Genomic DNA, 22,030 nt, shown 5'->3' on the forward strand with positions numbered 1-22,030 from the left:
TTATGTGTGTGCACCACGTGTAGCCGCAGTGATATAGCCCTATGCTGCACAGCCTGCTGCCCAAACTATGAGTGTCCTGGTTGGGGTTTGTATAGTGCTTTGGGGGCCAGTGAGTGGCTACAGATTTAGTCAATATCCTAAGCTGTGTTGGCGCTTGGGGGCACAATGGGAGGGGATTGGGGGACTTAGGATTTTCAGTGGTGTAACATTGCTCTGATGTCGAGGTCAGTGTGTGTGCCTGAGACTGGACAGGCTTAAGAAGCTGACTGCACCCACTCTGCCCAGTTTTCTATCAGCAGCAGGGTTACATTGGCACAGTGCCAGTGTATCTTCAGGATACACTGTTGTAGAGTTTAATCACAATCCTAAACCGTTTAGAGATGGAGTTTCAGATTGCACTATAGATACTGTGCATATTGAAGTTTTTTTCTGCACAAATGCATGCATCAGAAACAAGAGGAAACCTTTTCCTGTGACTTCAACATTTCTAGAAATTTGATACCTCTGATGCCTGAATTATGTGTGCAACGTGTATAATGCAGAAAGTATTTTAGCCTTATCTTGTTTGTTCGTGCAACTACCATGTGAGAAAGATCATTGCAACTTTAGAAGGAAACAGAAGTAGATGGGGAGATGCTGCAGAGTGCTGCCTGCTGGGACCTGACCAATGAACATCTGAGATATGTCTTAAGAAAAGACTTAGGTTTAGAGGCAGGACTGCACCTGTGGGGTGGCACCTTTACCAACAGCTAGCTCTTGAATCCACCTGATCTCTTTCTGCCTCTGTGTCTGCAGTCGTGCCTGTGCCATCAGTTGCAACGGGCCAGAAGATACAGTGTTGAATCTACCTTCACAAATTACTACCTTCTTTATTTGTACCTGTCTGGTGAATTGATGAAGGTGTTTTAGGAGCCTCCCCTGGCTGAAAAAGAGGTATAAGGAACTTGAAAATAAGGAACTTGAGCCTAGATTCAAATCTGTCATCCACTTCTGGGGGGAAGGAGGAGCCAGGGTCACCTGGAAGAGTCCAGGCCTGCAACCTTTTCCATCCACCTGGAAAATATTCCAAGTTGAAAGCATTTAAATGTATGAGAGCAAGGATTGCAGACCTCTGCAATGACATTTGAAGGATTTTGTGCTGGTCCTCTGGCATCTTTCCACTTCTATTTCAAGAGGAAACGTGCTTTCCAGTCAGATGAAGTATGCAAGATTCTTGCATCTTGTGTTTGGATTATTTGTAATTCTGTGAATGTTGAAGTTGAGGGAGGTCAGAACTGAGGTCCTTATGGTACCTGGCAAGCAGTCTCACTGAGATTCAGCATGTGAGGGGGTGGATGGGATGGGAGGTGTGGTTTCTGTTTGCAAACACCCAAATAACTATAATAAAGAGGAGAAGAAGCTGCTGTCGCTAGGGGCTGCTATGCACTCCGACTTACCAAGAGGTTCTGGCAGCTTTCTTAATGCCAACATCAACATAAAAGGGAGGTTTTCAGGAGCAAGGGGAGGCCACCTGGTTTCAGGATAACATCCATGGCATTTATTGTTTTAAAGGGTACCTTAGTTCTCTAAGGAAGATCTTGCAGCAGAAGGCCAAGCTGATGTGGGGGAATGCCTGCTAGTATTCAAGTTATTGTGTAAGGGGGATCCTCAAAGTATTGATACAATTTCAAACATCACTTGTATGTGGCCCCCCCAAATAAAGATTATTTAGTGATTGCTATGGCCAGTTTGGGCCTCTCTTTCTGCCTTGCTCCAATGTGCAAACCCCCCACTGGATCAGCTGTAAAACCTGATCAAAACCTGCAGCAATGTTGGGTGCTTTTCCCTGTTAAAATGGCACTAAGTGCATGGACTTGAGCACTGTTCCTTGCTCCACGTTCCTTCGAGATCACATGCACCGGTTTTTCTGGATGTTTCTTTAAAATTGCCAGACCATGTGGATGAAGTTCTTTTTGTTCCTCTATCACCTTCACTGCACTTAAATTGATAAATGTTTGGAATAGGCCTAAGTGCAAGAAATCCTTACGTGGAGCAGCAGCCAGCCGGCCCTGCTGGAGAATCTCCTCAAGAGGCTGTGTTCCTAGTGTGCCAGAGGATCCCTGGTTTTGTTGAAGATCCAGGGTCTTAGATCTGAAGATTGTATCTAACAATCACTTTCCCCCCTCCTCAAGGGGGATCTCAAGGATCTCAAGGTGCCAAACATGGTTATCTCCATTTTATTCTCACAGTGAGGGTAGGCTAGGTCTGAGGTTGGGAGTAGGAGACGGGTGAGCCAAAGAGAATTCAGCATGCAAGGTTCTTTTTTTATACTTGATAAGAAAATGTAATATTCAGCCCCAATTTGCAAAAAGGCTGAGATACAGGAGTTAAATGTTGTAATCCCATCTTGATGTCCCCAGTCTTGGGCATCTCACGGTAGGAACATTTTCTGCTAGTGGTGGGATAGTGGCCAGTAACAGCTGGGGAAGCTGGGCTTCCTGTTGGCAATGGATACATCCGCCGAGGGTGGCTCTCTTTAGTACATTTCTGACAAGAGAAAAACTATTTGTTTTTTTGGGGGGGGGGGCGGAGTCGCTTCACCTCTTCCATTGCTGCCTTCCTTGATTTTAAAAGCCAAATGTTATTCCTTTCTCTCGCTCGCTTGCTTGTTTACTCCAGCAGCTGGCAAAAGCCTTCTCTCTTGCTTTTTGTTTAAACGTTCTCATTCTTGGGGATTATGAAGCAGCTCTCTTGAGTGCCTGGAACCAGGAAAACTGCCAGCCAGGGCTTTTATCAAGGCAGCACTGAGCTTGCAACTGACTGTTGATGCTGTCCTTGCAGAGATTCCACCTTGCCGATGTGAATGACTTATGGCCCATACAGAAATTACACCTCATAGTGCTGTCTGTGTCAAAAATGAAATGTATTCTTACAGAGTGCCAGCAGTGTGCAGGGCACTCAAGTCTCATGTTGTTTCTAAGACATCTTTAAAAGATGAGGCCTGTCAACGGCTAAGCCATGAAAGCTCCATGATCAGAGATGAAAAAGTTTGGAATAGCTGGGAGACGGTGACCTCTGTGCCCTTCTTACAGGCCTCTCAAGAGTGCCTGGATGGCCACTGTGGGGAACTGGACGCTCAGCTGGCTGGGCATCTCCTCTGATCCAGCATGGCTGTTACTATGTAGCAGACTTGTGCAACCTTAGGTATGTTTGGAGTTGCCTACTGCCTTTTTGTAGATTATGTAGCCCACCTTTGGAGCTGAGCTGGGTGGTGAAAAGTTCTCTCTCTTGGTACACAAGGTGAAAATAATACTCTAGAGTAGGGGCTGTTCTTTGAATATTTCTAGTATTAATTGCACCATACAAACAAACCTGTAGAAAACCAGGTGGTGGGCATAATGCCACAAAAGATAAATTCTTACACTGATGTAACTGAAGGAGTTGAATGGGAAGGTGGCCTTGTAAGAGTCATTGTCTTTCAGCTTGTTTCTCAACTGTAAAATCTGTTTCTCTCAATTGTTGTATTTTGAACCTGAACTGTAGACTTGTATGCTGGTTACATGTTAAACGGGTGGGTTCGTGCACGTATGTTCATCCAGTGACTGAAACATCGTGGTGATTTGCATGTGTGAATGAGTTGTTTCAGGTCAAGTGCTGTAGTTAGGACGTTTGTGTCGACTTCATCCCAAGCCTATTGTGTCTTCAGTAGTGAATGTGAGCATCGTCAGTTGCTGAGTTGGCAAGTGGATGAATCATGCTTTACAGAGAAGCTTGCTGTGTCATAACAGCTATAAGCAGACTATGAATGCAGCGCTGGACATATCCAATCTGGAAAAGAAATGCATCCCTTGCAGGCCATAGGAACAAAAAGCCAGACAGTTTCCATGAATCCTTATCTGGGTCTGTTGGTGGATGCTGAAAGGAAGTGTTGGAGCTTGTTGGGCCAGTATTTCCAGATAGAGACGGCCCCTTCTGGATATTTGATGTCCTGCTGCGTTGGCCTGGTTTCATAAGCATTTCCTTTGGCTGGGTGGGAGCAGTGTCTTGTTGCCCTCTCAGTTACAGTATAAGAGCCCTGGCCACAGAAGCTCAGCATTTTAATCTGTCCTGTAGAGTTCCAGGTTTGGTCATTTGATCTGTGCCTTAACCATAAGCTGCTTAGTTAGAAACTTTGAGAAAGGGGGAAGGCTCCCATGTTGACAATACAGGAGAGCCCAGAAAACATGACTCTTGTAGGCAGAATAACTTTGGTAATTAAAGAAATGCCCGAGTTGTACCTGTTGTGTTTCTTCCCTTAAATTTACAGATAGTTCCTGCTCATTCTGAAGCGAAAGCTGCTATGTATTTTTTTAATTATGATGAGCTGTCTTTTCACTGGCTAGGAGGCTGTATAGGCTAGGAATCCTCACTTTATGATGCCACAGCATGAGCGTGCAGCTGTGCTTTAGTCAACGAGTGTTGTGCTGGCTTTTGGCCAAGCGCTGAAGGTGTTGACACAACAGCCAAATTGCTCTGTGTTACCTTTTTTTAATAACTGTTTGCAGTTTGAACAGATTGCGGCAGAGTGGAGTGGTTTTTCTTCCAACTAGTGTTTGCAGAGCATTCAAGATAATCTATTGTGCTGGAGTGTATTTGGTACAGTTAGTGCCTTTTCTATGGCTGCTTTGAGCTGATTCACTTTCCTGCTCTGATTTCAGCACACTCCACTCTGTTTGCCCAGCCAGGGTCCTGCCATGCTCTCCAGAATCTGCCCCATTGCCCCTGCCAGTTCTCTTCATATGTGTTTTGCAGCTCTTGTAATGTTTCAGGAAGGTGTTTTCCCTGTTCTTCCTGACCTCCCCCCCCACTTCTTATTCTTCACTTTAAGGGCCTCCCTTCCCATCCCCTTCTCCAGGGGTCCTGGTTCATGGACTGCCCTTGGTGCTGTCAGCTTCCTTTTGACTGTTAAATGTTTTAACTTATCTGGCCCTGACGCTTTTTCTCTCCTACTGGGGAAATAAAGTCAAAAGGAGGTTTGTGTTTCTGAGACAACTGCTACTTCTTTGGTTCCCACTGTTAGCTCTTTTGGCAAAGGACATCTCATGCATTGTATCTGGGTAAGAGTTTTATGGCAACCTGAGATAATTCCCCTTCTCACCTCCAGTTTTCACTGCAGTGACACAAACTCTTGTGTCTTAACCACTCATGAGATAATGCTGACATAGAACAGGAGTGAGCTGTGCTCCTGAAAGCCACATGTGGTCATGAGCCCCCTTCCTCCTGCATCTCAGACCTTGTGCTACTCTAGAGTAGCTAGCTGCTGTTAATCCGTATTTGCACCTTTCAGAAGCACACGTGCAGTGTCGTGAACCCAGGGGTGTATTGTGGGTTATCCTGACTTCCTGGTGAGAGATTGGGAGTGACTTGTGGAAACTCTCACCGCACAGTGTTTGAATCGGCCTACCTTTGTTCTGCTCCCCTTCCCTGTTCCTTTTCTTGCGTCTTGATTCTGTGCTCTGCTGTTGCTGTAGAACAGCTTTCTATGTTTAGTTAAGGATTCTTGAACTTGAAAGACATGAACTGTCCCCTAGCGACCTCAGTTAATCTTCTCCAGATGAATGTGATGGGCACAAGAGAACCTCGCTTCAGCTGTCTCCTATAAAGTCTGGGGAGTAGCCACAACTTAAAGAGAAGCATGTGCCTGAGCTCACAGCTTGGCTCCAGTTGTCTCTTTTAAGAGCATGTGTATGCTTGAAACTTCTTTGCCCACAACAACAGCTCCACCAGCACCAGAAGGGAAGGAGGAAGGAGGACTCTCTGCCAGAAGCTTAACAGGAACCAGGAGGAAAGACAAATAGAATTTAGGATTTCAACTCCCCTAATCTGCTAAAGAAACCCACACCAACCTCCTGACATCTGTTACATCCAGAATACCTTCAGTCAGTACATGAATGCATATACCCAATAGAATCCCGGGTTCATAGGCTTATGGACTCCACAATATTAATTTCCACTGACCTCTCTTGTTAGAATTCCTGATCTTACAAAGACTTGCAGATGACAACCGAGGCCACTTGCTACAATTTAAATTGGACAAATGTTAGAAAACTCTGGCAATTGACGTATTATCTGGGAATTTCCTTGACCCCCTTCCAAAATTGAAATCATCTACTTTCCCCTGTGGATGTTTCATTTAATTGAAACAATTTTGGAGGAATTTTGGAGGAAAGGTTCACATTAGGGGCTTGTTGAGCTGCCATTTAGTGGCGGCACTCTCTACTCCTTCTCAGAATTGTGGAAGCACCTGCAGGCTCAACAAGGTTGGGGACCCTTGCCATTATGACTGCATAGATTACTATTTTGTTTTAATATAAAACCTGAGGTTTTCCAGGTGCCAAATTCCTGAGTTTGCAGTGCAGTGGTCTTAAGTTTGGTTCATATGAGAGAGGGTTGCCTTCTTTGTTAAAAAGAATTTGATGGTTTCCATCAGCCCTGACTGCCATGGTAGGCCTAGCTAAGAAACATGCTTTGGCAAAGTTGTATTTACTGCATGGCATGGTTCACATCTATGTTTCTTCCCCCAATGCAGGTCTTGAACCTCTTTGCTATGGATAATAAAGGCTACCGACGTGGAAGTTTTCAGAGCAGCACCAGCGATGAAGATATGGTGGAAGTTGCAGGGGGAACACTGGACTTCTCCATGGTGGATGATGTGCCCCCTCTGGACAGAGAGATGGTGGAAGGTAATGCTGGGGCTGCCTGCAGGCCCTTTATGTCCTCGCCTTCTTCCCAATTGCCAAGCCTTTTGACTAACATGAATGCTGCTGCTGCTGCCGCCTTCTAGTGCAGCTGAAGTACTGGGGCTCGTTCATAGTGGTGTGAAGATGCTGTCTTGGGGCACTCTGGAGTTGGGTCCAGTTTTGTTCTGAAGATCACTACTTACAGTGTTGTCCCACATGCAGCAAAGGCTAAAACCTAAATTCATGTAGAGCTGACACTAGGACACTTTGTAAGATGCAGTTCAGCAAGGCAAGTTACAGTCCAGTGAGGTCCTCCTACAGACGCATGAGGTGCACTGCCACCAGTGATGACTCCTTCCTCTTCCTAAGACTCTAGGCAAGCAGCTGTCACTGCACCAATCCCCTGCCTATCAATATCAGCAAGTGATGATGGCAGCTATGCACAGTGGTAGCTGATGCCCATCAGGAGAGGACAGGTGAGCAAATAGTTGCTCTTCCTAGTCTCTGCTGTCTTCTCCCTCAGGGCGGTGGCAGATGCTCTGGGCTGCCATTGCTACTGTGCAGGTGAGTGACTGACAGTGGTGGCAAGTGTAGGAGTGGGAGCGGTGGCTGAGAAGAAGAGGAGATTCCACCAGAGGCAGCAGCACTTGAATGGGGAGAAGGCAAGAGGCAGCAGCTGGTGCAGTATCATGGATGTTGGGAGGGGCACCAGTGGCAGTGATGGATGGGAGAAACCTCCTTTTGTTGTTTTAGCTGCTGCCTCTTTTCCCCAAGCAGCAGTGGCTACTGCTGCTCTGAGCCCCCATCATGACTTGAGGGGATGGCAAAGTAGGAGAATGGGGTGCCATAGCGCAGGGTGGTCAAATTGATTCTGAAGCCCTGGACAAAAGTCTAGCATGAGGCTCCAAAATCACTGCCATCCTAGTGTCCCCTCCGCCCAGTGCCAGGGCTAAGCAAAGCGTGGCCCTTGCTGTGTAAGGTGGGCAGGAGACACTGCTGGAAGCCAGCTGCCTGAGCTGAGCCCCAGGTGGGGAAAGCATGAGTAGTGGCAAGAACCTGCTTTTTCTTTCCTCCTCCATCTGGGGGTGTGTGGGTGGTTGGGATTCCTTTCAGCATTGTTTCTGGGGCAATTGCTCTTGTTGCCCATTGGCAGGATTGCCCCTGCCATGGAGTGGGACGGCCCACAAAAGCAAGTTACAATAATTAGCCAAATCACCAAAGAGAAATCCCACGATAACCTACTAACTACTAAAGTTTAAGACACAAAATTATACTAGGTAATGTGTAGTATTCATTCCATAGGCACACATAATTCATACCAAGGTGGTTTTATTGAAAGAAGTATATGTATGAATTATATGTGTCTATGGAATTAATAATACACTTCTTAGAGAGTGAGCCATAAACACGGCATGTTCTTGATAAAGAATCTTTGAAACGAAGTAACAAGCCATCTCCTCGTATGGTGGGGCTGTGAGAGTGTCTTTTCTCCTACAAGAAAAAGAAACTAGAGAAAAAGAGAACAAAAATCAACAGCACCATAGATATTGATTGCACTAGACACTTTATTGGACTTATCAGAGATTTATATATTCCAGCAACATTGTGAATGATTAGTAATATTGCTGTATATTAATGATATCGACTCTTAACTTTGGGACTCCTTTTTTGTATATTAACTTTTATCTGTATTCTGTTTCTACATTGGAAATGTCTGTGTTCCATGTAATCATTCTGTAAATGATGTGAATGTTATATAATGGTGATGCTTGCTTTACATTCTTTGGGTGTACATTAGAACTTTGATTTACTGTACCTAGTATAATTTTGTGTCTTAGACCTTAGTAGTTTAGTAGGTTATGGTTGGATTACTCTTTGGTGATATGTAGTGGGATAGTGCAGCTCTGCAGTGGGGAGGGTGGAGCCTGCTCCTGGACACATCAGTTTGGGCCAGTGGTTGGTCCTATCAGGGATCTGGGAGTCTCAGCAGCTGGTGGAGGATGGTATTTCCTGACACCAGGCCAGCATGTGTGTTTAGCAGCAACCAGCTGTTGGCCTTTGCCACAGCCACTGTTGCCATTGGCTGGCTGGGAGGTGGCCCCAGCCTGAGGCTCAGCATACAGGAGCAAACTAGCAGCAGTGTCATTTGAAGGGATCAGCTTGCATCTGGGATGCAATTTCTATTGGATGCCTGTTCAGACCTCCTTGCTGGCATGGCACTCTTTTGCAAACCTGCATTCAAGTGTTAAAATATGATGCTCAGTCTTTTTGCATCTTGCCAGATATTGTTAGGCACAAAGTCTGATTGCAGATTTTTGGTCCATCACCTCTAGTGGAAAAAGCAGGAAAGTTTTCAGTATTGAAATGTGTGTTTCTTGCTCTCTAGGGTGTTGGCGGGGTGCTTTTATTTCGGGGCTCAGAGGGTTGAGCTGCTTCGGAATGTCCTTGTGTGCACAAGGTGCTTTATCCCTGCAGGGTATTGTAGCTTGCAAAACTAGCTTCTCAAGTAGCAAATGATGTTGCATTTATTGAGACTGCTGTTTTCCTGAGCTTTCAGTGGTTTTGCCAAAGTAATGACTTGGACTTAAAAAGTGTGCATGGTGACTGTGTCCTGAAAGGCATGAAAATCATGCATCGCTTTCGCAGTAAGGCTGAGTTGCAGCTAACACTGTCCTTGACTCCTCCATTTTACCCTCACAACAACCTTGTGTGGTAGATGAGGCTGAGTTTGTGACTGGTCCAAGGTCACCTAGCAAGCTTCCATGACACAATGGAGATTGAAACCTAGGTCTCCTGGATCGTAGTCCAGCATTCTAACCACTACACCATCCCGGCTATCAAGTAACTGATAGTGAATTTTTACATGGAACAAAATCAAAATTTTCTTCTGCGCTGTGAATCAAGGACCCAGAGCACTTCCTGTGTATTGTGCTGGTAATCCTTAACAACAACCCTGTAAATCAGGCTGCACTAGCTGCACTGCATACTGAAGCTGAGAAAGTGGCTGAGATTTGATCTGGAAAATTCTAGCTTATGCTCTTAATTGCTATGCAACACTGTCTTTACTTTTCTCTGATGTCTTATCCAAAAAATATCTGGGTTCTTAAGAACCTTATTGATTCAGTACGTTACGGGAATGTGAAGCGTGAGCAGTATTTTCTAGTGGGCCCTATCATGTACAAAAATAATGGACATGAGCTTCCAAACTTCACAGAAGTCATCTTTTTGGTATAGACATCCAAAGCAGAAGTAAGAGGGCCACATACAGGCTGTACACATTTACTCTCAACCCACAGAATATCAGCTGGAGTAAGCAAAAGGGAGAGAGAGTCGAGCCAGGGAATATAGAAAGAACTTCACTGCAAGACATCTTTTCCTCTCTCTCATGTCCAAGGTCCTGTTTTGAATGTTTGCTTTCAGCACAGACCTGTGAAGATTTGTTCTGGGAACTTGGAAGTTCACTTTCAGCATTTTGCTGAGTGTCTGTTAATGGAAACAATGCACTATACCCTGAACACTCTTGTTGGTCTTCAAGATGTTACTGGACTTGAACTTTGCTTATGTACTACATACCGTCATGGCTACCCACCTGAAACTATATTAATGGAAACAAATCCGAGAAGAAATATGGAGCCCAGTAGGCTCAGCGGCCGAGCCCTTTGACCTGCTTGCTGTCTCCTAGTCCCCATGTCCTGAAGGGGAATATGCTTCAGTTGCTGCTTCCCCAACCACCCATCGCTGAAACCTCCCTCTTCCACAAGAGGGCAGTTTGTGATCAGCTTGTCTCAAGTAGTTGCCAGCGGGTGATCGCAGATGTGCTGGCAGTGTGGGGTTTCTGAGCACTGTCTGTCTGGCAGTAGTTCTGAGCAGAAGGGAAAGCAGCACAGCAAGTGAGGGGAAGAAGGCAGCTGCACCCTCTGCCATGCCCCCTTGTCCCTCCCCAAAGTTGTGCCATTGAGAGGAAAGGAAGGCATCTTACTGCTCCAAGGGAGCACCTGTCTTACCTTGTTCCTTGCAGAGGATAGCTATTGAAGCTGTGTTGCCTGGGAAGACTGTGTCTCTGGGGCCAGAAGACAGGTGAGGCACCTTTCTCTGTGCTGCTAACCAGTTGCTGTGAACTGGTGCGTCGTCTTCGGAGGCAGCCAGCCTCTACCAGTCTCCAAGTCATTCAAGGGCAGGGAAGACTGCCAGGTCCTCCTAGGTAACACAGTCTTTCTTTCCAGCATGGAATTAGAGAGATACTGCTTTAAACTGTCAGGTTATAAATAACTGTAAAGAGGAAGGCAGACAGGCCTGGCTAGGGCAGGAATGTGAAGTAAGAAGAATTGAATTCAGGAGGTTGAGAGAGAAGATAGAGTCTCTCACACATGCTATTTGGGGGTATGGGGTGGGATGGCTCCCAAATGCTACTTGTAGAGCTGACAGTCGCCATCAACTGTGAATCCTGTGGCTCAGTTAACCTGGCCCGGTATTTGTTAAGAGCCAAGGCAGGAAAAGTCACTCAGATATTTAGAGCCCAGCAGCCATTTTATTCTTTGGCCCACCTCTGCCTTTAATGGTGAAGCTGTTTAAAGATTAACTTGGCCCCGTCACCTTCTCGGAGAAACGACTTTGCACTCTGCGTTCCCTTTTGTGGATTTACAAAGAGTTTTTCTGGGCTGCCTATGGCAGCAGATCAGGGTGTTCGCAGCTGAAGTAGCATTTTCGACCCCAATGGAAGAGCAGCACCCCAGCTCTCCCTGGCTCCAGGTGGCTGCTGATGGAACCTTCCACCCAGGTCTGTGGCAGGGGAGGGGAGGCGCTACCCACTGTGTTGCTTGCCCTGGCTGGAGTGGCAGTGCATCACACCAAGGTGGCAGGAAGGGCGGGATGGTTTTTCTACAGATAACTGGTGTACTTCACCATCCTACAGACTTATGGATTAGACTCCATCCAACCCCAACCACACACATGCCCTGTCCTTTACACCAGAGCAGGATCAGGACCACACATGGGCTGAGGCTGCTGCCTTGACATAAGTCATCTGCTAGGAGAGCTACCTGCCTCTTTCCTCCATTTTGACTCTGTTTCAAATGATATCTCCCTCCCCTTAATGTTACTCTGCCTTCCAGTCCCTTGACCTGACACCATCCCTCTGTTTGACTAGGTGCACATTCAGCATTAAGATGCAAAAGTTCAAGCCTACCTCCAGTCCCAGCAGCAGCCAACCAGTTACAGTGGAGATGCTGCAGACACTTAGGGAGAGCCAGAAGTTGCTAGATTCCACAGGTGAAGGCTGCTGCTGGGAAGAAGCGATCATCACACCATTCGGTCTCCCCAGCCACTCATGGCTTATGGAGGATAGGACTATTAATAGTTGTTTATGTGATTGCTAAAAATGGAACTTCCATGTGCAGAAGCAGGCTATCTATGATTACCAGGGACACTCAGTGCTTCTTGGGGCACCTGGCTAGCTGCAGGTGAAGTGCTGGAATTTTTTTGCTCTGATCCTTCCAGGCAAACTTGATTGTCCACCACTTTTCCTCCTTCCCTCAGAGCCTTAAGGGAGCCCTGGTTGTCTTTGGTCAAGAGCTCTTCTCATTCTTCTCACTTTGCAGGCTTCTCCTCATATAATGGAGGCGGGATGAATGGCGCAAGCAAGATGATGGATTTTCTGGAAGAGCCACTCCCTGGCGTGGGGACCTATGAAGACTTCAACACTATAGACTGGGTGCGCGAAAAGTCTCGGGACCGCGACAGGCACAGAGAGGTCAGTGGGGGTTTGCTGGGAGGCTGGAGCGGCTTCTTTTTCTGTCTCTGAGCATTTTTTTTCTTGAGGCATCAGGATGGGTGTGTTTGCGGGGAAGTGTTCTGAGAATTCCACTTGCAGCAAAACTGGGGGTGGCACAGGACATCTGTCCCCTCTTTTTTGAAAAAGGGTCCAAGCAGCTGCACAGGGCTCCTAATTTGACTGGGGAAGTGGTGCAGGGAGACAGTGTGTCTAAGCCTCTCCACTGGTCTAAATCTTCCTTGCACATACAATTGCCTACTAGCTGGAGGTGGAGTGGGGAGTGGCCGGCCTTATCCATTTTGTCAGATCCTTGCACAAATGGTTGGGTGGTGTGGGGGGAGCCGTGGGTCTTAATTGGTCTCTTCCTGCTTGCAGCCTGGTAAATATGTAGCTTCTCTCCCTCTCAAATCTCCTTTCCCAGATCACCAATAAAAGCAAAGAGTCCACCTGGGCCCTGATCCACAGTGTCAGTGATGCTTTCTCAGGATGGCTGTTGATGCTGCTTATAGGACTGTTGGCAGGTGAGAGGACACAACCTAATGGACAAAGTCTGCTTTTCCACTTTGCTGTTTTGCCAGTGACTCCCAGGCCTTTGAAATTAAAAGTGTAGAGGAATCTCCACTTTGATCCTGAAAAGGCCCCCACGTCTTCCTATTGGTTGAAGCAGATACTTGGGAGAGCTGAGCCTGTTCTGTCCCTGCTTGGCTCTCTAGGTTGCATGGCATCTTCTTGTCTGTACTAAACTACTGGTTTTCAAATGCAGGGGCAATAGCAGGTTTGATTGACATCTCTGCCCACTGGATGACAGACCTGAAGGAAGGAGTATGCTTGCGGGGCTTCTGGTACAACCATGAGCACTGCTGCTGGACGTCTCAGGAAACCACCTTTCAGGACAGGGACAAATGTCCGGAATGGAGAAGTTGGGCGCAGCTTCTGACTGGCAACCAAGAAGGGGTGTGTAATGGTAATCAGAAGGAGGGCATCGTGGATTGGGGGGGAGGGCATTGGTGCTGTACATCTGAATGCTCCCCAAATGTGCGTGCCCTGTTTGCTTGAAACAAAGCAGGAAAAGGGGGGGCAATGCCGATACAACTCTGCTAAGCGTCGTTTTCTTGTCATAGCAGAAGCTTGACAGGGACCCTTCTGTTTATCTTCCTTTCAGGGGGCCCTTGCTTACATCCTCAACTACTTCATGTACGTCATCTGGGCTCTGTTGTTCTCCCTGCTTGCTGTGTTGCTGGTCAGAGGATTTGCTCCATATGCTTGTGGCTCAGGGATCCCAGAGGTAAATCTGGCTTGTCACTTTTCACCAGTGAGTTTGTTCCTTGGGCTGCATTTGCTTGAGCAAATGTAGAGAAGCATTAGGAATTCCTTAAGGGCTTGTTCAGGAGAGAGAACCTTCTTTCTGTCATGTTTGTAAACATGTCCCCATCCTCAGTTTTGCAAAGCTTATCTTTGAGTCTAGAACAGGAAGTAGATGTTCTGCATGATGGACAGAGGCATTCTGGGAAAGGGGGAAAGAGCAAACCAGTTCAGAGAAGGAGGCATTGGACTTAGAAGTGGGTCTCTTTTTTCATTGCCTCCTGGCTTTTAACCCCTTCCCCAGTGAATTTAGTAAGTGTGTAGTTGCAGGAAGTAGTGTGAATTGCCTGGCGGGCTATGGTTCAAATTAGTCTTGACCTCAACTTGTCCACCTCATGAAGAGCATGAACTATCTTGCAGAACAAATGTAGAGCATGAGCCAGTAGGGTGTAGTAGTCAGAATAGTATCTGGGAGACCCAGGTTCAAATTCCTTAATCTGCCATGGAAGCCGCTGGGTGACCTTGAGCCAGTTACATCCTCTCAGCCTAACCTACCTTACAGGTTGGTGTGAAGATAAAAATAGAGGAGAAAGATGTAAGCTGCTATAGATCCCCATTGGAGAGAAAGGGGGGAATATAAATGAAAATACATGCAGCAGGCTTCCTCCTAGCCCTAACTGTTGAATGGGTTTCTGGCCAGATGAGTAAGGTTTGCACAGACCTCTGTTGGGTTCGTAATACAGAACTTTTGTGTTTGTCTTCCAGATCAAAACTATATTGAGCGGGTTCATCATTAGAGGCTACCTGGGCAAGTGGACTCTGCTCATCAAAACAATGACCCTGGTGCTGGCCGTGTCCTCAGGTTTAAGCTTGGGGAAGGAAGGGCCCCTGGTGCACGTTGCCTGCTGCTGTGGGAACATCCTTTGTCATCTCTTCACTAAGTACAGAAAGAATGAGGCGAAGCGCCGAGAGGTAAATCAAGGGCTGCTTGAAGTGCTCTCTGGTCCTGGAAGTAGTGTGGGCAGGCTGGGTTGCAAATCTCAAGAGTTTCTTGGAAAAGATAAAAGAAGATGGCTTCCTGAATGCTTTCCAAAAGGTGTGTTTGTTGCTCTGGAGCCAGATGAGCTACCCTACTAGAACAGAGGCATTTGACCTTCCACTTCTGGGGTCTTTACTTCTAACATTCTCTGTGAGATTCATGCAGCTGTAATACCCCAAAGTTGCAGAATTAATTGCCAAGTTCTCTTTCAGGAAGAGGAGGTGTTATGTGTGTGTTTGTATTATTTTTCATCATACAGTAGTACCTTGAATCTGCTTCAGCATATAAAGGTGTAATGTTGACCTCTCTTCTCCCAGGTCTTATCAGCTGCAGCAGCTGCTGGTGTATCTGTGGCATTTGGTGCCCCCATTGGTGGCGTGCTCTTCAGCCTAGAAGAGGTTAGTGTATATTTGGGGTTTGGTTTGGACTTCCTCTCTCACTGCATGACAAGGTTGCTCAGTCACCTACAGGGCCAGATCTAGGGTTGCCGGCACCCAGGGCAACCTAAGTCTGGTCCCTCGCGCACATGCACTCCTGGCACAGCGTGATGAAGTCACTTCTGTGATGTCATCACGCAGGGCGGAGTATGCCACCCGCATGGCAAGCCGGGTACCCCAGCGCGCTGTGGAGTTGGTGGAGGCAGCACGGAGGGCTGAGAAGCCACCCATGCCATTTGCCTGCCCCGTGGGGCAGGCGAAAGGTGTGGGCAGCCTCTCAGCCCCCCATGCTGCTTTTTGCCTGCCCAGCAGGACAGGGGGCGCACGACAAGCTGGCAGCTGTACCCTGCTTCCCCTCCTTGCCGGTGCCAGGGGCAGACTACCCCCCCTGCCCCCCTCGATCCGACCCTGGTCACCTCAAAGGGAAGGCACAGTCTGTGCATCCCTGGGGCTCCTTACCCGGTGAAAGCTCTGTTGCTTCTGTTGGATCAGTGCCTTGCATGCTGACTTCAGTGTCTGGAGCAGCTCTGGCTTGCTGGCTCTGTGGCGCTTCCATGGAAATGACCATGCTCACTTGGGAAGTCCTCACATGTCCCAAACTGCAAATGGCCTCGAGGGCTGGAGCCAGTTGCAGGCTGTGTGTGTCCTGTGATTTTGTACCATATGGATACGTAATGTACGCATCCAGTGAGCATTGGCTTTCAAATGAAGAAGTGTGAATTTCTAACCATTATGGCTGTGGAGATAAAACGTTGTGGCTACAAAACTCAATGTACTGGGGGACAAAGTAATACAGGATTAACTCCATTGCATGACTAGGTTTTATTTTCCAAGTATGTAATAAAAAGAGGGTGTTGTCCTTGCATTTGCATAGAAGTTAGTTATGTCCAGTAAAAATGTTCTTGCTGTATAACTTTTTTAAGGTGGTGTCATCTTACATTCTGGGTTGCTTTCTTGTGTAGTAAATACAGTATTAAATCAAGTGAGTCTTTGTCGTGAGGCCACCAAAACTGAACCTGCCCCTCTTTGTCCCAGGTCAGCTACTACTTCCCTCTCAAGACACTGTGGCGTTCCTTTTTTGCTGCACTGGTGGCAGCCTTCACCTTGCGCTCCATCAACCCCTTTGGGAACAGCCGCCTTGTCTTGTTCTACGTGGAGTTCCACACCCCATGGCACCTACTGGAGCTGGTGCCCTTCATCCTCTTGGGGATCTTTGGGGGCCTCTGGGGGGCCTTCTTCATCCGCAGCAACATTGCCTGGTGTCGGAGGCGCAAGACCACCAAGCTGGGCAAGTACCCTGTGACAGAGGTGATGGTGGTGACGGCCATCACAGCCATCCTGGCCTTCCCCAATGAGTACACTCGGATGAGCACGAGTGAGCTGATCTCAGAGCTGTTCAATGACTGTGGCCTTCTGGACTCCTCCAAGCTCTGTGACTACATCAATGATTCCAATAGCACTAAGGGAGATGACCTTCCCGATAGGCCTGCAGGGCCAGGAGTCCACATGGCCATGTGGCAGCTGGCTTTGGCTCTCATCTTGAAAGTCTTCATTACTATATTCACTTTCGGCATGAAGGTAAGGAGGAAATGCATCAACGGTTTATATCAATTTCCAGGCTCAGTTTAAGCTATTGGCTTTCACGTATATCTGCAAGACTACCTCTTCCCCATGCTCCATCTTGATAGCTTCACTCATCTGAGCAGGGTCTTCTGCAGGAGCCACCCCGCACATGGGCAAAATCAGTAGCTGCCCGTACATGTGTGCCCTCTATTGTGGCCTCCACCTTATTGTGGGCCCCACCTTATGGAGCGGTCTGCCTGATGAGATCAGAAAGGCTCCCACTTTCCTGGCTTTCCACAAATTTGCAAAACTAAATTATTCAAGAGGGCCTTTTTACACAGGTAACAGAGCTGTATTGTAGCAGAATGGTTCAGAAAGATGCTTGGGCAAAGGGCTATGCTAGTAAGTAGGATCCAACTATGTAATTTTGGCATCATTTAACTCATCATGTTAATACTTACACTTGCTTCAGCTCTGTTCCAGATTTCTGCAATCCAGATCCTATTGCATTGTGTATTGGATTTCCCATCTGGTTGATTGTATGGTCTTACTCTGTGTAATCTGCCTTGAGTCTCAATGAAAAAGGCAAACTATAAATAACATAAATAAATAAAATCTAAAAAATAAAATCAGGCACTATTCATGAAATACAGTTTAAAAACACAAGGCCTGCCTCATACTTGCAAAGATGAGATACCAAAAGTGGGAGAAAAAGTGAAAGTGAGAGATCACATTGAAGGGCTGCATTTTTATTCGGTGTGTTCAATATGCTGACAGTGTTCCAATGACAGAGAACAGCACAGGGAAAAACACAGGAATGGAATGGGGGATATAAAATTGGACTTATAGGGTGCACAGAGATGGCAGAGGCACTAAGTGGGTGGAGGAGAGAAGCAAGAACAGGGAAATGGAAATGGGAGGACAAAGAGACAGAGCCAGGATGAATCCAGGCATCCCTTTTTTAGTTGTGAGAGCATGTATGCATACATTGTGAAACGTGACCATCTGCGTGCAAGAGTGGTGCAGTTTCTTACACAGAAAGGATCCCAAATCTTAAAGCAGGGATATTTGGAGAGCTTTTGCAGTCTGCAGTGCTTCTTGTGGAGCTTTGTGCAGTGGATTTAAAGTCTCTGGGGAGAGAGCTGTTCAACTGTATAACAGATCCAGAGTTTTTCCTATAGCTCTGGTGCCCAGCTGCCCCAGGCATAAAAAGCTGCCTTCCTCTGTCCTGAGGGCTCCCTGAGCAAGCAAGGATGAGCAGGTTTGTTTCTCTTGCAGGTGCCTTCAGGTCTCTTCATCCCTAGCATGGCTGTGGGGGCCATTGCAGGACGGCTGCTGGGAGTGGGGATGGAGCAGCTTGCTTACTACCACCACGACTGGGGTATCTTCCACAACTGGTGTAGCCAAGGGGCTGACTGCATCACTCCCGGCCTTTATGCAATGGTGGGAGCTGCTGCCTGCCTAGGTGAGTGCTGAGCAGGGCACAGGCAGAAGGGCCAAGGCTGAAAGGCCTGTGCTTTGGCACAGATTTGATGACCTTCTGCATTTGAACTAAAACTCTTTCAAGTTCTGCAGCAGGAAGAAATCCTCGGTGAATTTGCCTCTGTTACCAGTGTAGAGAGCTCCAAGGAAGAAACTTCTAGTCATTTTTTCACCCTTATTATGTTTGTTATTTATTGCATGCTACTGCATTTAGGAACCAGCCAAACTGTGTGTGATGCTGGGAGTGCAGTGACCAGAGCGTCCCGAGTATTTTCCTTCCTGAATAGCAGCAATTTGGGACATTATGAAGCATGGGTATGGTGTGTGTGCACTTTTTAACTTTTTTCCATGCCGTTTTCTGACCTGAAACAGCCCTGGAGCTTTGGGGTAAATATAACAGGTGTTCTGTGTGTTTGCTCTAGTGTGGCAAACAGCAGCTTCATAGTGGTGTTTAAGTTTGGGAAGACAGTGGAAGCTTAAAGGGTTAAATCCCCCCTGGTCCATGGCCCCTATCTGAATTTAGTACCTGCTGTTCAGAAAGCAAATTGCTTCGGATGCCAGTCACAAGTTTGCCAGCATCAGCGTATTGGTTGGCCCTTTGTCTTTGCTTATTTATGTACTGGTGGGGGAGGAGACAAAGTTCTAACGAATTTTTAAAAATTGAACCATGAAGTTCCCTGTTGAAACAACATAAACACTCTAAATAGTTTCCTAAGTATTTCTGTGCAATTAAGAACATTGCATGTTTTGAGCTGTAAAACTGTGGGGTGGTTTACTAGAGCTAAAACTCACCTCTGTTAACTGGAGCACAAATCCATGTAGAACGCCAGCTTTGATTTACCACTATAAGGATACCTTCTCTTTTGAAGCAGTGGCCATTTTTAAAGGGCTTTTGAAGAAGTTGCTTTAAGTAACGTGTCGGCGTCGCCCTAAGAATAGCTATTTGTCCCCAAGAGGAAATCAAAGTTGGAGAGCTGTCACAATTTGAAAAGTTCTAGCACTTCAGCACTTTTGTGTGTCCTGGGATCGGCTTCGAATCCGGTCCATCTGTAAGTACTGTTTCACACACAACCCCACAATTTGTATACAGAATTCACTGCCACAGTTCTTTTATTTATCTAAAACAGCTTTTAAAAAAAATCCTGCACGCTCACCGAAAAAGCTTGCAAGGCACATTATGAAAATGAAAACCAAAACAACAAAATAAAACTACAGTGAACGATAGCCCAAAGTCACTTTCTGAGAGCCATGAAGCAAAGTTCAGAAATGTTTAAAATAAAAGCTGATTTAAAGAAGCAAACTACAAATGTCAGACAAATATCTGAGAAAGGAATGTTTTTTTTTTAACTGTGATTGCTTTAAAGGTTTAAAGAGGTTCACAGAGAGCAAATCTGCAGTAGCTATTAGCTATAATAAATGAAACCTCCATGTTAAAGGGCAGTCTACTTTTGAGTGTCAGATGCTGCTGACATACAGCATGGACAGGCTGTTAGCCTTCCTGGCCAGTTTGTAGGTTTCTCATAAGCATCTTGTTGGCCGTTGTTTGGGAAGTAAAGTCATCTAGATAGCCACTTGGTCTTAGTCCAGCAAGGTTGTTCTCCTTATATGAAGAGTGCAGTATTATATCAGCTTGCTTTCTTTTGACTGGTTTTATATATGGAGTTTTTTGAGCTAACAGCAAATCATTATGGTTATCAGACAGGAGGCAGCCTCTGCGGGCTAAGGAATCTTCAGAAGTAACTGCCTCCCCCCCCCCCCGCCCAAGCTTTCAACTTTCTGCTTAGTTTAAATCAATGTTAACATCCTGAGGATTGACTTAAAGCTACTGTTGCTTTTCTCACCCTGTTCTAGCAAGCTCTGCATGATGCATGTAGTTTATATCACATGTAAGAGGGGAGAATCTGCATGTCAGAGGCCTGGAAGTGTTTGTCTTGTTCACAGTTGTTTTTTGTATTGCAGGAGGAGTGACGCGCATGACTGTGTCCCTTGTGGTCATAATGTTCGAACTCACCGGGGGTCTGGAGTACATTGTGCCTTTGATGGCTGCTGCCATGACTAGCAAGTGGGTGGCTGATGCCATCGGTCGGGAGGGCATCTATGATGCCCACATCCGTCTCAATGGCTACCCTTTCTTGGAGGCCAAAGAAGAGTTCTCTCATAAGACTCTAGCAATGGACGTCATGAGGCCACGGCGCAGTGACCCTGCGCTGACAGTCCTCACGCAAGATAGCATGATGGTGGAGGATGTGGAGGCCATTGTCAACGAAACCACCTACAGTGGCTACCCTGTGGTGGTGTCAAGAGAGTCCCAGCGGCTCGTGGGTTTTGTTCTCAGGCGAGATCTCATCATCTCCATTGGTGAGTGAGCGTAAAGGTTATTGAACATTAGGAGAATGCTCTTGTCTCCGCTGTGGGCTGCTGAGGTCAGAACAGTTTCTTCCCCCATGTAAGACTTTGGTGAGGATTTCTTTTTTCCCCAAGCTGCACCTTAAATCATCTTGCACTTTACCCAATGTAATTTTGAGATGCTTCCACTGCAGTTGATAGAACACCAACTGTCACCTGCAATCTGTAAGGCCTACACATCTAAAGGAGGTGGTTTGATTAGTTCCCTGAGGCCACAGTATTCACAGAGGCCTCCCATCTGCTGATGCCCCTCTTGCCCTCTCTAGGGGAACTTGGAGAAAGCTAGGCCAGGACTAAGGATATAAATATCTATGTGAAGGCAGGCCACATGCTGCAGCAAGAGAAGTTTATCTCTGCAGCCTGTTATGACTTACACAAACTGGTCCGTATTTATCTTGCTCAGTTCTGCTTCTGGCAGTAAGGGTAGCAGAGCATCACCATACTCCTCTTCCTTGATCTCCTGGCTTCTGAAGTTTCATTTAATTTTGCCTTCAGGACAAACAGCCTATGTTAAATTCTGCATTCATTACCAATTTCTACACTAGTGCATTGAAATAGTAGAATACCCTCAGCCGTGGTCTAAGCCTTCTGCAGATGTAGAATCCTGGAGCTTAAAGGGCCAAGTGTGCCTCAAGACCAACCTTGGGTAACCCACCCAGTCCAAATCTGTGGGTATTGCAAGCCATAACAGTTACCAAAAGTAGAGAGAAGGGTGGTAATGTATACTCAATTTGTTCAGTTTGGTTCCTAACAGCTCCTTTTTCTTCCCCCAGAAAATGCCCGGAAGAAGCAAGATGGAATTGTGAGCAGCTCCGTTATTTATTTCACTGACCACTCCCCACCGCTGCCTCCCAGTTCTCCGTCCATGCTCAAACTCCGGAGCATCCTTGACCTCAGTCCTTTCACTGTGACAGACCAAACACCCATGGAAATTGTGGTGGACATTTTCCGCAAACTTGGGCTACGCCAGTGCCTGGTCACACACAACGGGTGAGGATAGATAGCAGTTGGGGTTCAAGACGGAGGAAGCTGATTGGCCACCTCAAGCTCTTTCTGAGTACTTGGATGCTTCCTGGCAAATGGTGTCAATGCGACAGTCCTCATGTTGGTTCGCTTTGCATTACCGTCTTAAGCATTTGGCATGTGCTAAAACAAACGGAAGTAACCCCTCTTTCGATATGCCACTTACTGAAAGAAGGGCTGTCAGTCTCTGGGGCACCTATTAAAACTGGGTACAACAGTGTTACTAAGAGCACGTGGTAGGAGTGACCCAGTTAGTAGCATAATTTGTGCTGCTTGCGTTTCTGCTGAGGGCTTGCTGGCGTCTGAGCCA

General features: G+C 46.7%; 1 protein-coding gene across 3 annotated transcripts in view; it reads left to right on the forward strand.

Moving 5' to 3' along the window:
- CLCN5 (chloride voltage-gated channel 5) overlaps positions 1–22,030 on the forward strand; it is a 39,454-nt gene that overhangs the window by 16,350 nt on the left and 1,074 nt on the right. For 2 of the 3 annotated variants that reach the window (XM_054996018.1, XM_054996016.1), the window contains exons 2-12: positions 6,548–6,701; positions 12,296–12,447; positions 12,890–12,989; positions 13,232–13,422; positions 13,631–13,753; positions 14,536–14,742; positions 15,127–15,207; positions 16,282–16,824; positions 18,088–18,274; positions 20,251–20,649; positions 21,471–21,687. In XM_054996018.1, the coding sequence (XP_054851993.1) occupies positions 6,566–6,701; positions 12,296–12,447; positions 12,890–12,989; positions 13,232–13,422; positions 13,631–13,753; positions 14,536–14,742; positions 15,127–15,207; positions 16,282–16,824; positions 18,088–18,274; positions 20,251–20,649; positions 21,471–21,687 (2,336 nt within the window). In that variant the 5' untranslated portion in view covers positions 6,548–6,565. Of the gene's footprint in view, positions 1–6,547; positions 6,702–11,404; positions 11,476–12,295; positions 12,448–12,889; positions 12,990–13,231; positions 13,423–13,630; positions 13,754–14,535; positions 14,743–15,126; positions 15,208–16,281; positions 16,825–18,087; positions 18,275–20,250; positions 20,650–21,470; positions 21,688–22,030 lie in introns of those variants that run through there. The other variant, XM_054996019.1, reaches the window with a different exon arrangement.

This window comes from Eublepharis macularius, chromosome 13 (genome assembly GCF_028583425.1).
Source record: "Eublepharis macularius isolate TG4126 chromosome 13, MPM_Emac_v1.0, whole genome shotgun sequence".
Taxonomy (NCBI): Eukaryota; Metazoa; Chordata; class Lepidosauria; order Squamata; family Eublepharidae; genus Eublepharis; species Eublepharis macularius.